Below are 13,259 nucleotides of genomic sequence, written 5' to 3' on the forward strand. Positions count from 1 at the left end.
GAAATTCTAATAGGTGTAAGCATGACTTGGAAAGGAAGTGAAGGCAGGGCCTTAGAAGTGAATAAAATGGACATCTACGTCCACATGAGGTCTGTCATATTTGCCCAAATGGCATAAGTGCTTCTCTCGTATATGCCATTTCATTTTCCCGAATAAAAGTTGGGGAGGAAACCCTATGAGGAATACTCAGAGATGGGGGAGCCTTTAACAATGGAATAAAAATCACCAATTTGAGTCTTATAAATACACACAGTCATGGGATATATACACCATGGAGTACTACACAGAAGTTAGAAAAAACCTGTAATGTGTCCTTTGGGATTAGATAGGACAGGCACTATGATTAGTGAAATAAGTAAAGAAGTTAAGGACAACTATAGGATGATTTCCCTCATGTGGAATATAAAGTACTGAAACACAAGAACTTGAAAAAAAGAAAAAATATATATACAGTCAACTCATATCTATGACCCTGGGAAACACTGGAGAGGAGGGGGAGGCACAGAACTTTAGTGGTGTGGAATTACACTATTATTTTCTTCTTTTTTAAGCAGAGCACTGATTAGCTCTGGCTTATTGTGGTATAGGGAATTGAACCTAGGACTTTGAAGCCTCAGGCAAGAAAGATTCTTTGCATAACCACTATACTATCTACCTGCACCCGTTAATTTTCTTTTGAAATAAATGTACATACAGAATAAATGCATAGAGCACTAGTCCCGAGGAATAGTTTTTCTAATCAACTTGAGAAACCAAACAGAATTTGTTAAATCACTGACCTTAACTGACACATGGTTCTAACTGTTCAGAAAAAGAAGCACTGAGTTCTCTTTGTCCACATTAAAAAACAAACAAACAAACAAACTTATTTAATAGGACAGAGAGGAATTGAGAGTGGAAGGGAAGGTAAGAGTGGGAGAGAGAAAGAGACACCTGTAGAACTATTTTACCAAGAGTGAAACTCTCTACCTCCCTTACATGTAGGGCTTGGGGGGCTTGAACCTAGGCCCTTGAATATTTTAACATGTACAGTCACCCAGGTGGGCCAGTTCACAATTACTTATTTTCAAGATAGTTAAAGGATACACTGCAAGAACCCCTGCCAATCATGGGGTTCTTCAAAAATGGAAGGTTACTTTATACTACAGTGATGGTGTGAATATTAAAGCAGTTAACAGAAATATTGTGGTGTCATGTAGGTAGAAAGACCTTAAAGCAAATTCTTTTTAACATCCACGATAAGCATCCCAAATCTGAAGTGTAATTGAATAAAACTGTACATGAGTGGTTCAGGAGGTGATATAGTAGCTAAAGTGCTAGCCTTATAAGCATGTGGTCCCAGGATCCACAAGATGGTCCTCTATCACCAAAAAACTGATTTTTTTTTTTTTTTTTTGCCTCCAGGGTTATCGCTGGTGCTCAGTGCCTGTACTTCGAATACACTGTTCCTGGAAGCTATTTTTCCCCTTTTGTTTATTTATCATAGCTGTTGTTAATTATTGTTGTTACTGCTATCGTTACTGAACAAGACAGAGAGAAATTGGGAGGAGGGGGGGGGAGAGAAATATAGACACCTGCAGATCTGCTTCACCGCTTGTGAAGCTTCTCTGCTGCAGGTGGGGTGACAGGGACCCATACAGGGATCCTTACACCAGTCCTTGCACTTTGTGCCATGTGAGCTTAACCCATGCCCCACCCCCAATTTTGTTTTTATGAAATGTATGCTTGCAATAAGGTGACAGACTTCCCTTTACCCAATCTTAGAGCAAAGAAAAGTCTCAAAGCAATACCTCTTCCACATAATCATGGCCCACAGGCTGCACATCACTCTGCAAAGCAGCAAGAGATGTGGGTGTGACTGGTTCAGACGCCGTGTCTGATTTTACTTCTGGAATCTGGACAGAAGTGACAGGTGTGTTTTTAACACATTCAGTTCCTTTTAAGTCTTCTGTTTTATTTCCTGTTGATTGCAGCTTATTACCACCTAGAAGAATACGAAAGAATTATAGTTCAAGGAAGTAGTTTTAGTATGAATTACTACTTAGATAGAGGTGCTCTGACATAAAGCAAGGGTCAGATTGACTATATATTTGGACAACAAAGGAATACAGAGCTTTTTCCCCCTACATGTAAGAAAAAGACCACTGAAATTTTTAAATATTTATTTATTTATTTATTCTCTTGTTGCCCTTGTTGTAGTTATTACTGTTGTTGTTGGATAGGACAGAGCGTAATGGAGAGAGGAGGGGGAAGACAGAGAGGGGGAGACAAAGACACCTGCAGACCTACTTCACCACTTGTGAAGCAACCCCCCCTCCAGGTGGGGAGCCGGGGGCTTGAACTGGGATCTTTATGCCAGTCCTTACGCTTTGCACCACCTGCGCTTAACCCACTGCACTACCGCCCGACTCCCACCCCCGAAAATTTTAAAGCACAGACCAACACAACTAGACATGGATTTTATCTTACTTTTATGTAAATTTTATTTCAAGAAGCAGAGAGAGTAACACATGAAAGGAAGAACCATTTCAGTACATGTAGCACTAGATTTGAACTAAGACCCTCAGGCATGCAAGTCTAGCATGTTAACCACTGAGCTATTTTCCCCAGCTAAATAAATGACTAAAAACAAATACACATTTTTTACTAAAGATGTTGACAAGAAATTTGGAGACTAGATGCGACTAACAGACATAAGGTTCCCAAGGAAGGAACTCTAAACATTCTACCTACGGAAAAGAAAAAAACAAAAACCTGGCTTAAACACTATAATGACAAATCAAAAGAACTGGGTAAAAAACTAGAAGAGGAAATCAGATCTTGTCAGTGAGTTTTCCAACTGAAAAATCAGCAACAAAACAAAGATATTTATGAGAACAGGGAGGAAGGGGAAAAGGTAGTGGGGAGGGGGGAGGGAGGAGATTGCTCAGCTCTGGCTTATGGTGGTGCTTGGGTTTGAATCTGAGACCTTAAGCACACACATTTTGTGTGAGTTACCCAACTCACCTCTCTGGCCATAAACAGCATTTTAAAGCAGATTATTTTTCTTTTTGCTAACAGTTATCATGAGGACTCAGTATCTGCACCCTTCCCCACTCCTGGTGGGTTGGTTTTTCTCTTGAGAGGTGAATGACAAAGTAAGACAGACAGAGAGGATAGCGATAGCACTCATCCACTACGAAGTGCTCTCTGTGCAGGTGCTCCCAGGTGATGGCCAGAGGACTTACACCTGGCACATATGGCATAAGTGTGTGATCTACTGGTGAGACATCTCTTGTCCTCATAAGCAACTGTTTTAAAACAAACAAACAAACAAAAAATCAACACCTTAGGTTGTAGAATCAGGCAATTTTGAGCTAGCCTCCCAATTTTATTTAAAAAAAAAAATCTTTTAAAATTTATTCACGAGAGGGAGTTGGGAGAAGAGAGAGAAAATCAGAGCACCACTTTGTGAATGCCAGAGATTGAACTCAGAACCTAATGCTTCAGGGTCCAATGCTTTATCTACTATATCTTCACTGGGTTGTATTCCCCAATTGTTAAGACATTGCACACATCACAATGGATGACACTATCATGTATATCCGTAGTGGATAATGTCAGACAAAAGCCAGAATTAGAATCTTAGGAACACCACTATTCATTGAACACAAAGGCTGGAGAACCAATAAAGATAGCCCGAAGAGGGTTATATGGACAAAGAGAAATAGAGATGTAGCTTGAAGGTATAGTAGTCACACATTTTATCAAATATTAGAAGAGTCGATAGGATGAGCCTGAACTGGGCACTGGATATGGCAGCTGGATCACTGGTGATTCCCAAAAGCAGTTTCAAAAAAAAAAGAAAGAAAAAAGGTTCAGTGGAAACAGTATAACGGGGCTGGAAGGTAGTGCAGCGGGTTAAGCATACACAGTGCAAAGCACAAGGACCAGAATAAGAAAACAGTACAACAGATGAGGACTGGCTTAGAAGACAGGAGTAGAAAAAGAGTGACTGGGAATTATAGAAGCAGAAAAATAACTAGGCTGAGGGGACAGGACCACTCAAGAGGACAATAGACTTTCATGTCTGAGTCAACAGAGGCCCCAGGTTCTTAGTGAACAATGTCCCAGACAAGGAGAGAAGACAGGTAACAAAAATATTTGGGCTTGGATTGGAGGACAGTAACTCTGTCACTATGACAGAGTTAGGAGGAACAAAAAATCTGTAGTACTTGCCAACAAAGTTTATTTTGGGTGTAGATGTTTTCTTGGCAGCCATATTTATAGGCACTGCTGACACTTTAGTGTTGGATGTGCTATTGAGAGAGGAATTTCCTGTAGCTGTAAGACCTTTCACCGAAGAAGTTGCAATTGATGAAGTATTCACAGTACAATTGCTTGCTGCAATGCTTGAAGGAGAGGCAGTTGGTTTTGAAGCAGACACAGCTGTTGAAGAAGTAGCTTGGCTAACAACGTTTGGTTCTGTTGAAGGAATGGGTTTACCAAGTTTTGTGTGTAATTTAACCACCTGCAAAACAAAGGTACATTTATTTGTCAGATAACTAAGAAACAGTGTGTGTGTGTGTGTGTGTGTGTGTGTGTGTGTGTGTTTGCTTGCAGAGCTGGGGACTCACATTTTACTACTTAGAGAATATCTTTTCACTCAGGGGGAAGGACCACAGCACAGGAAGTTTCCTTCAGTGCCATGGCTCCTCCCACATGGTGCTAAATGCATGGCAAAGCATGCACTCTACTTGGTGAATTAATCTCTCTTCTCTAAAAGGCATTACAAAATTAAAACCTTAAATATTTTTCTTTCCCCTATTATATATTTGTATAATAACACCCATTACTTTCAAAATAATCTCTGTGGTGCAGATACTGATATCTACACTATCATGTGAGATAACTATTGTGGAGAAAGATGAAATGACTTGGCCACCTGCACACTGGCTGACTTAAGCTTGGGGAAAATGGTCATACAACACTTTTTCAACTGGTAAAGTAAGTGCTCTAGTTTATTTTTAAAGGCCTATAGTCTTTCTTCTTTAAACCAGTAAGGATTTGATTACCTTTATGTATATTAACACAAAAGCAGAGCATATAATGCACTCGGTTTTCAAATTTTAAACCCACATCTACTTAAATCCCCATTAAAAAAGTAAAAGAAAATAGAGTAAGGCAGAAGGGTGTATGGGAGGAAAACACCTACTTTCTGATGCTTAGCACCACGAATGTGGGCAGCATATGCATCTGCTCCTGTGCAAGACACATCACAGAGCTCACAACGTAACTGATTTTGAGTCCCACGAGTAGAGTTGTTGCTGCTGCTGGTATTTTGTGAGGCCTTCAATGCAGCTTCTTTTTTCTTATGTTTCTGTCCTTCTAAATGTTCCTTATAAGTCTGTTTCAAATAAAGAGGATACATTTTGCTTTATTATTATTTATATTTATTTATTCCCTTTTGTTGCCCTTGTTTTATTGTTGTAGTTATTATTGTTGTTATTGATGTCGTCACTGTTGGATAGGACAGAGAGAAATGGAGGAGGGGAAGACAGAGAGGGGGAGAGAAAGATAAGACACCTGCAGACCTGCTTCACTGCTTGTGAAGCAACTCCCCTGCAGATGGAGAGCCAGGGGCTCGAACCAGTATCCTTAAGCTGGTCCTTGTACTTTGCGCCACGTGCGCTTAAGCCGCTGTGCTACTACCAGACTCCTTGCTTTATTATTTTATGACTTCATTTAAAATGAGTACTAAATAATTTTGTAAACAGTTGAGCAAACAAGGCAATTTATAAGTCCTTATATATGTGATCTGTGTTCTCTATGCTTTGCTTACTAATTCATTTATTTAATACTATGATATATAAAACACTTAGGAAAAAGGGAAAAAAAAAGAAAGAAGGAAATATATGTATTTTTTTCTTTTGTTCAAGGGAGACAGGCCAGAGCACAGCTTTCCCATATGTGATGCTGGGGACCAAATCCATGGCCTCAGTCAAGTTTTGTGCTCTACCCAGTAAACCATCTCCCCAGCTACGAGAGCACTTTCAAACACAGCCATAATATCAACATAAGAAAACTGCTTTCATTTTCAAGAATTTGTGTACTAGACAGAGATTATATACATACATACATACACATACACACACACACACACACACGAGAAATTACACATTAAAATTATCTTGAATGCAAGCAATTATCATAATAAGAGTTTAATAAGGACTACAAGGCAGTTTTTTTGGCCTGGGGTCAAATTATTCCTTGTTCATATTTTTTAAAATTGCTTTTAGGACAGACATATGATTAGCTGATTAGCATACAGTTCTATATAATGATACAGCTGAGTGGAACTTCAGAGATAATTTAAAGCATTATTTTTTTGCCAGGACATTTCTGAGTAGATTCTACCATTCCTGGGAAACTCTTTCCTTTTTTCCCCTTTTCAATCTCAGAACCAAAGAGGAGCTATACTACAGCACCACCTGATGTGAAGCTTCCTCATGTCTGGTACTCCCATATGAAGCCTGGGTTTAGAACCTAGGTTTAGAATATGGTAAAGTGAGTGCTCTACTGGGTGAACTTCCTCCTGATCCCTGGTTTTCAAAGTTTTTAAACAAGACAATCTTTTCTCCAAATGAAATCTTAATATACAAGTAAGGAAAACTGGTGTGAGTTTGTTTTTTTAACAAAAGAGGAAGACCTAAAACTCAGTCATTTGATTCTTCTCTCATTATCTGCAGTAGGCTAAAGTGGGTCTATGAAGCAGCTTGAATCTCAAGTATTTAGGACAAGTCCTTATTGTAGAAGTGAGGAAACAAAGAAGTTGACAAAACCAGGACTAGAGTCACGGGGCTCCTTAAATTTGAAACATTATTTCTTTTCCTTTCTTATGTCCTTACCTTGATCCCAGCTCACAATTTCAATGACACTTTGACTAAAGCTCATTAACTCCTGAAGATGTTGCCTGTGACTTATACAAGTATTCTTGACCTATTTCTTTATAGTTCCCACCCCCAACCCAATTAGTGGTTGGTCTCATATAAACTTACTCTAAATGCTGCTGCAAACCTATCACCCTAGTGTCTCGATCCACCCTTTTGGACTTAATAAGTCTTCTAGGTCCATATTTGTCACTCATGCATCACCACAAAATAAGGTACAATCAATCCTCAAATACTAATAGTCTATTCCCTTCCCTTTCATACTTAATCTTGGATCAATGCAAGCATCTATACCTCCATTATTATACAATAATGAAACCATTTCCTGGTTAAAATAAGGGAAACGTCTTGACACATTTTTACATATAAAAACAGAAAAATACATCATGACTTTTCTGACAACCCAATATATAAAATTAATTGGCCTCTACGGTCTTCCTTTGGGCTGTGAGATTTATATACCCTCACAAGCACAAAATGAACCAGTGTCACAGAAGAGTTAAGGAGATGTTACATTGAAGAATTTTATAAAAAGGTCCTACAAAGCAAGTTATGGGTGCTAAAAAGAAATAAAAAAACAACTAAATATACTCTCAACCATTAAACCCCAATTTGAATAAAAAATTATAAATTTTAAAGAGCAAGTCTTTAATTTACCTGTTTATATATTACTAAAAACTAGTGAGAGAAACTGTAAACCTTTTTTTCCCTTTTTGCAATCATGCAAGTAAGTACCAAGTACTGTTCTATCAAAACTAACCACTGAAGACTTGTGGTAAGAACATGTAGCATTAAAAATACCTGTGGTCCAGCACAGCTGATCTTACAAACATCACAATAGTGGATCTGGGGTGGTTTAGGTGGCTGTTTTGGTTTCAGTTGTTTATTTTGGAATGGTGTTTTTTTAGTAAAGGTGGTCCCTGTCCAGGCAGCTGTGGCGGCGGCAGCAGCAGCGGCTGCAGCTGCTTGCTTCTGTTGCTGCTGCTGCTGTTGATAGTAGGAGGATGCAGCTGAGTACACGGCTGCTTCATACCCTGAATAAGATGTACCTGTTTACAGATAAAAATCAAAGACAATGTTACATAATCACACAAGGCCAACTCAAATGCTGTGAAATAATATGGGTAATAAAAGTAGGTTTGCACGTACATATTTACAAATAATGTATATTGATGAAAACGCAGTGGAAAAATACCTACTTTTACTTGTTTTAACTTGTTATTATTACTATTATTATTATTTTGGTCACCTTTAAAGCTTCACAGCTCTGGCTGACATTTCCAGAGACTGAGAGGCAGAAAGATAGAGAGGAGATAAGGAAAGAAGAAACAAACCGTAGCACCGAATCTTCCCTCAATGCAGTGGTCCTGTCTTGCCACCATAAGCCATGCCTTTGTCAGCCAACAATTTAAAGATGTTTCCCTTTATAACATCACCAATGCCACAGACATCCTTTACTACCCCCAAAGACAAATGGTTGTTCCCCTAGACATCACATCCACTGAATGCTTCCCTTAAGACTTGAGATATGATCCTACCTCTTCATACCAATGGATACATTCCCCCTTCCTTACCTGTCTACCCTTAGTTGTGGGACCCTAACTTGTTTTACTTCTTCTGCTCACAATAGGTCCTATAATTCTTTTTTTAAAAAACATTTAAATTTATTTATTAATGAGAAAGAGAGGAGGAGAGAGAAAGAACCAGATATCTTTCTGGTACATGTGTTGCCAGGGATCGAACTTGGGACCTCACGCTTGAGAGTCTAACACCTTATCCACTGCGACACCTCCCAGACCACGGTCCTATAATTTTTAATAAGCTCATGGCCTTTTTGCAACAACAGATTGATGCCATAAAGATGAAACCTATACAAACTCACTATCATAGGCTGGACATGGCAGAATATTGAGTTGCTGTGGAGGATTTGCCCCCTTCCATCAGAACGTCCACCATGTAGAGGACTGGCTAGCCAATGACGGGTAAAAGGGAAACTAGTGCTAACCAATCAACCTAAAACAGGGCACCTGGTACTACTGGGCAAAAATGACCAGGTGTTCCAATAACGGGTAAGACAGAATGCTGATCTCCAACCTAAGACAGGCACAGTCCGCTCTGCCACAAAACAATGTCCGCCAAACATCAAAACATGTGCCCTCAAGGTTGCTATTGCCATGGCCATAGAGTTTATATTAAAAGATAGTTCCTGGGAATCGGGCGGTGGCGCAGTGGGTTTAGCGCAGATGGCGCTAAGTGCAAGAACTGGCTTGAGGATCCCAGTTTGAGTCCCTGGCTCCTCATCTGCAGGGGAATCGCTTCACAGGCGGTGAAGCAGGTCTGCAGGTGTCTCTTTCCTCTTCTCTGTCTTCCCCTCCTCTCTCCATTTCTCTCTGTTCTATCCAACAACCACAATATCAGTAACAACAACAATATAATTACAACAATAAAACAACTAGGGCAACAAAAGACAAAATATCAAAAAAAAAAAAAAAATTCTCGCTTCCCTACACCTTAGAGTCCTTGTTAAAAGATAAGTTCTTTTTCCCCATGAATCACCCAGGACCTTCCAGATAACGGCTGACTACCATGACAAATAATATAAAATAATAATAATAAATGAATAGGAAAGATACATCCCCCAATACTCAGTTGGCTAAGGCACCAAACCTCTTTTTCTATAAAGCATTCAAATCAGATGCCCTGCTAACCACGAGAAGCAGACTGTGTTTCTTCCACAGGAATTCCGGAAAAAACCATCTGGACCCCTGCACACCCTGACATCACCCACTAGATGGCACGACTACAGTGGCACCCCCCCCCCGAAACCCTAGATGTCACCTGACGCGATCTGAAGAACCTGATTCACAGACTCCAAGGACAGAACTTTTTTACTGCCTGTCTGCCTTTCCTGCTTCTGCTTTGACCTGTCACGTTTTGGTGGTTCCAGCTCACTCTCTACAGAAAAGCAGAATTCCAGAGGCCTTCCTCATGCAGCATTTCATCCCCTGCCATTTCTCCCCCTAGTCGCCTACTTTGGACTGAGACTTCTATCGGACTTGCTGGTATACCCTTTGGACACTTGATACAATTTTACAGCAGCTTCCTTCCCTTCACGTTGCTGGTTTTTCATAGACTGACCCTGAGTAGTTCATATACTTTACAGACTGTTGCCCTGGTCATTAGATAAAAGGAAAGGGGGAGATGCTGGGAAATTGTGCAGATGCAATCACACCTGCCATGTCCCCTCGGGCTATTGCGGTCCTGCGAGAGTTGGGACATTCTCGAAGCGCCTGTTCCACCATGTTGTGCCCTCACAGCACTGTCTATTTCCCCACGATATTTGGAGTGCTTTGGTCACTCCTCCCCCCTCCCATTCTCACGAGAGTTATTATCCTATCCTGGAGTGCTATGGTTACTCCTCCCCCTTCCCATTCTCGTGAAAGCTACTCCTATAAAAGCCCTTCTTCTTCCGTACCTGGCTCTCTTGCCAGCGCTTAACTTTGGTGTTCAGACGCAGGAAAGGTTACTGTGTGAGGCGGCCATTTTCGCTACCTCCACGTGGCCCCACCTATTTCTCTAGCACCCAACTCTGAGGTGCCAGCGCAAATAAAGATTTGTGTTCCCTCTTCACTCTGGACCTCCTCTCTCTCTTCTCCGTGGCGCAAAACAACACAGTGGGATGCCAGACTCCCCCAACCTGGTAGTGCACTATCCAAGTGAGCCCTTACCTATCTCCTTTTATATAAGGTAGTCAACAAAAACATGCCAGATACTAAGGAAGTATAAAGAAAGGTGTTAAGAGTCAGGGTATGCCTTCAAGAAGCTACCAAAGAACATCACCTGAGTCTGCAACAAGCGGAGAGTAGGACTACTTTGGGCACCCACCAAGTCACCAGTGAGTGCAAACACGTGTGGCTTGTGGACAGAGAGTAGTCTAAGGAGAGATTCCAGGGGCTAAAACCCATATCTACTCCCGAGTGACTGATAACAGTCTGGCAGTTTGCCAGTTAGGGCACCACCTCCTGTTTTGCCAACAAAAAGACTGCTGAAGGGAGGAGAGGACTAGCCTAAGGCTCACCAAATGAAACGGTGAATATCTGTTGCTACTGCCCTCAGAGGCTGGAGCAGCAGTGGTGAGGATCTGTGCTGACAGCGGGAGGCAGAGAACTGACCAGAAAACTCAGGAGAAGATCTACACCCTGGTGGTCTAGCAGTGGGGCTGAATAGTGGGAGCTTTTCCACATTGTTCTCTTGATGAAAACACAGTGAATAATTGCCTCAGAACCCACAGACTATAAATGGGACTTGTTTAGAAACTCACAGGGCCAAGCAGTGCTGCCTGGCTTGGCTTTGGCTGCTGGCAGAAAAGCTGAATTGAGCCCGGGGCTTTCGATCCTTGGGGCATGAGTCTCTGTGCATAACCAACTGTGCTTTCTCTCCCCCACTCTGCTTTCTCTCTGGGTCAGGAGTGAGTAATTAAGCTAAAAAAAAAAACTACTTAGGTGTTAAAAAGCCTTCAAGCTCCCATAGCCTATAAGAAAGAAAAAGAACAAAAGAGGTTTTAACAGCCACTGTGCTTTTAACTCAGGGATTGAGATAACATTAAAACAACTGTTAAATTTCTACAACTGTGAACTCTAAGTACCTTAGTTAGACACAAGTCAATCCAGGCAAGAGTGATCAGTAGATTGAAAAGTACTGAGAGAGGGACCTCATAACACACTATATACAATGGTTCAACCAAGAAGAAACATTGGAGAAGTGAACCAGAACAGAAGCCCAGATAAAAGCCCCCCCCAAAGGTGAAAGCACATAAGAATGAGGACAACATAAACACCAATTGAGATATTAGTCACAGGAATGAAGAAAGAGTTCGAAAGAAGTATCATCAGAAGGGGGTCGAGTGGTGGTGCACCTGGTTGAGCGCATGTATTACAATGCGCAAGGACGTGGGTTTGAGCCCTGGTCCCCACCTGCAGGGGGAAAGCTTTGCGAGTGAAGCAGTGCTGCAGGTGTTTCTCTGTCTTTCTCCCTCTCTATCACCCCCTTCCCCCTTGATTTCTGGCTGTCCTTATCCAATAAAGATTTTAAAAAAAAATGTCATCAGAAATGGGGAAACAACAAATGAGATTCTGAAAGAAAACGCTATCTGAAGGTGATTAGAGAGCCGAAAGCTGAAATAGCTAAAAAGCACAACTAGCTGAACAAGCTAATATAGGATCAGAACAGGGTCACAAAATAGCTGAGCTACAAAAAACAACAAGGTAGAGAGAATAGAATAAACGAGGTAGAAAACAGAATTAGCAAGACTGAAGACAAATTAGAGAAAACTAAGAAGAGATCTCAAAAAGAGATCGAAGGGAGTCAAGTGGTTGTGCAACAGGTTAAGCGCATGTGGTGCAAAGCTCAAGGACTAGCCTAAGGATCCTGGTTTGAGCCCCCGGCTCCCCACCTGCAGGGGAGTCGATTCACAAGTGGTGAAGCAGGTCTGCAAGTGTCTATCTTTCTCTCCCCCCCATCTTCCCCATCTCTCTCCATTTCTCTCTGTCCTAACAACAACGACAATAATAACTACAACAATAAAACAAGGGCAACAAAAGGGAATAAATGTTACTTATAAGTGCAAGATGGGATAAGGGTGCTAGAATTCCATAATGCTGGATGACTTTAGGTTTTTGTTTTGTTTTTACATTAAAAATGTACAACAAAGGAGGTAATTATCAAGATACAGTTGAAGTCAGACCAAGAGATTGTGAGGTCTCTTAAATAATGAGTTATTTTAACTATAAAAACTATCTTGTTAACTTTATACAAAGACCAACTTTTAAAAATATGCAGAGAAAGGTGAATCAGTTTAGAACTATGATATAGAACATAACTTTAAATTTCTTAATACTAATCAAAAAATGAATTAATTAAAAATCATAACATTAGTAAACAAGTATACATTTTTAAAATAAAAATTACTGTAGAAAAACAAATATAAGTGAAAGTTCAACTTTTAAATATTGTAATGGTCTCAATTAAGTACTTCTGTTAAATAGCTCTCTTTGTTTATCTGACAAAATTGACCCTGTGGTAAAGCCCCAGAAACAACAACAAAACTAGTAGTAAATTCATCATGATCTAAGACTTTCGTTTAGTAGATGCTAATACTAAGAACCTATTTGAATGAGATAAAAAGAACAATAAATAAATATTTATATTATTATATAAATATTGGATTATATTAATAGCTAATATAAAATTGCAGATATAGAACTTGGAAGACTTTATAATGATCTGTACTGCAATTTCACATAATGTATCACATATATTTTAAATGATGCA

The 13,259-nt window shown here is 40.2% G+C and overlaps 1 protein-coding gene across 5 annotated transcripts in view; it reads right to left on the bottom strand.

Moving 5' to 3' along the window:
- ZFR (zinc finger RNA binding protein) overlaps window positions 1–13,259 on the bottom strand; it is a 79,136-nt gene that overhangs the window by 38,413 nt on the left and 27,464 nt on the right. For all 5 annotated transcript variants that reach the window (XM_060191205.1, XM_060191207.1, XM_060191206.1 and 2 more), the window contains 4 exons: window positions 7,731–7,978; window positions 5,195–5,386; window positions 4,219–4,510; window positions 1,791–1,984 (listed from right to left, as the gene is read on the bottom strand). In XM_060191205.1, coding sequence (XP_060047188.1) covers window positions 1,791–1,984; window positions 4,219–4,510; window positions 5,195–5,386; window positions 7,731–7,978 — 926 coding nt within the window. The remainder of the gene's footprint in view (window positions 1–1,790; window positions 1,985–4,218; window positions 4,511–5,194; window positions 5,387–7,730; window positions 7,979–13,259) is intronic.

Source organism: Erinaceus europaeus, chromosome 5 (genome assembly GCF_950295315.1).
Source record: "Erinaceus europaeus chromosome 5, mEriEur2.1, whole genome shotgun sequence".
Taxonomy (NCBI): domain Eukaryota; kingdom Metazoa; phylum Chordata; class Mammalia; order Eulipotyphla; family Erinaceidae; genus Erinaceus; species Erinaceus europaeus.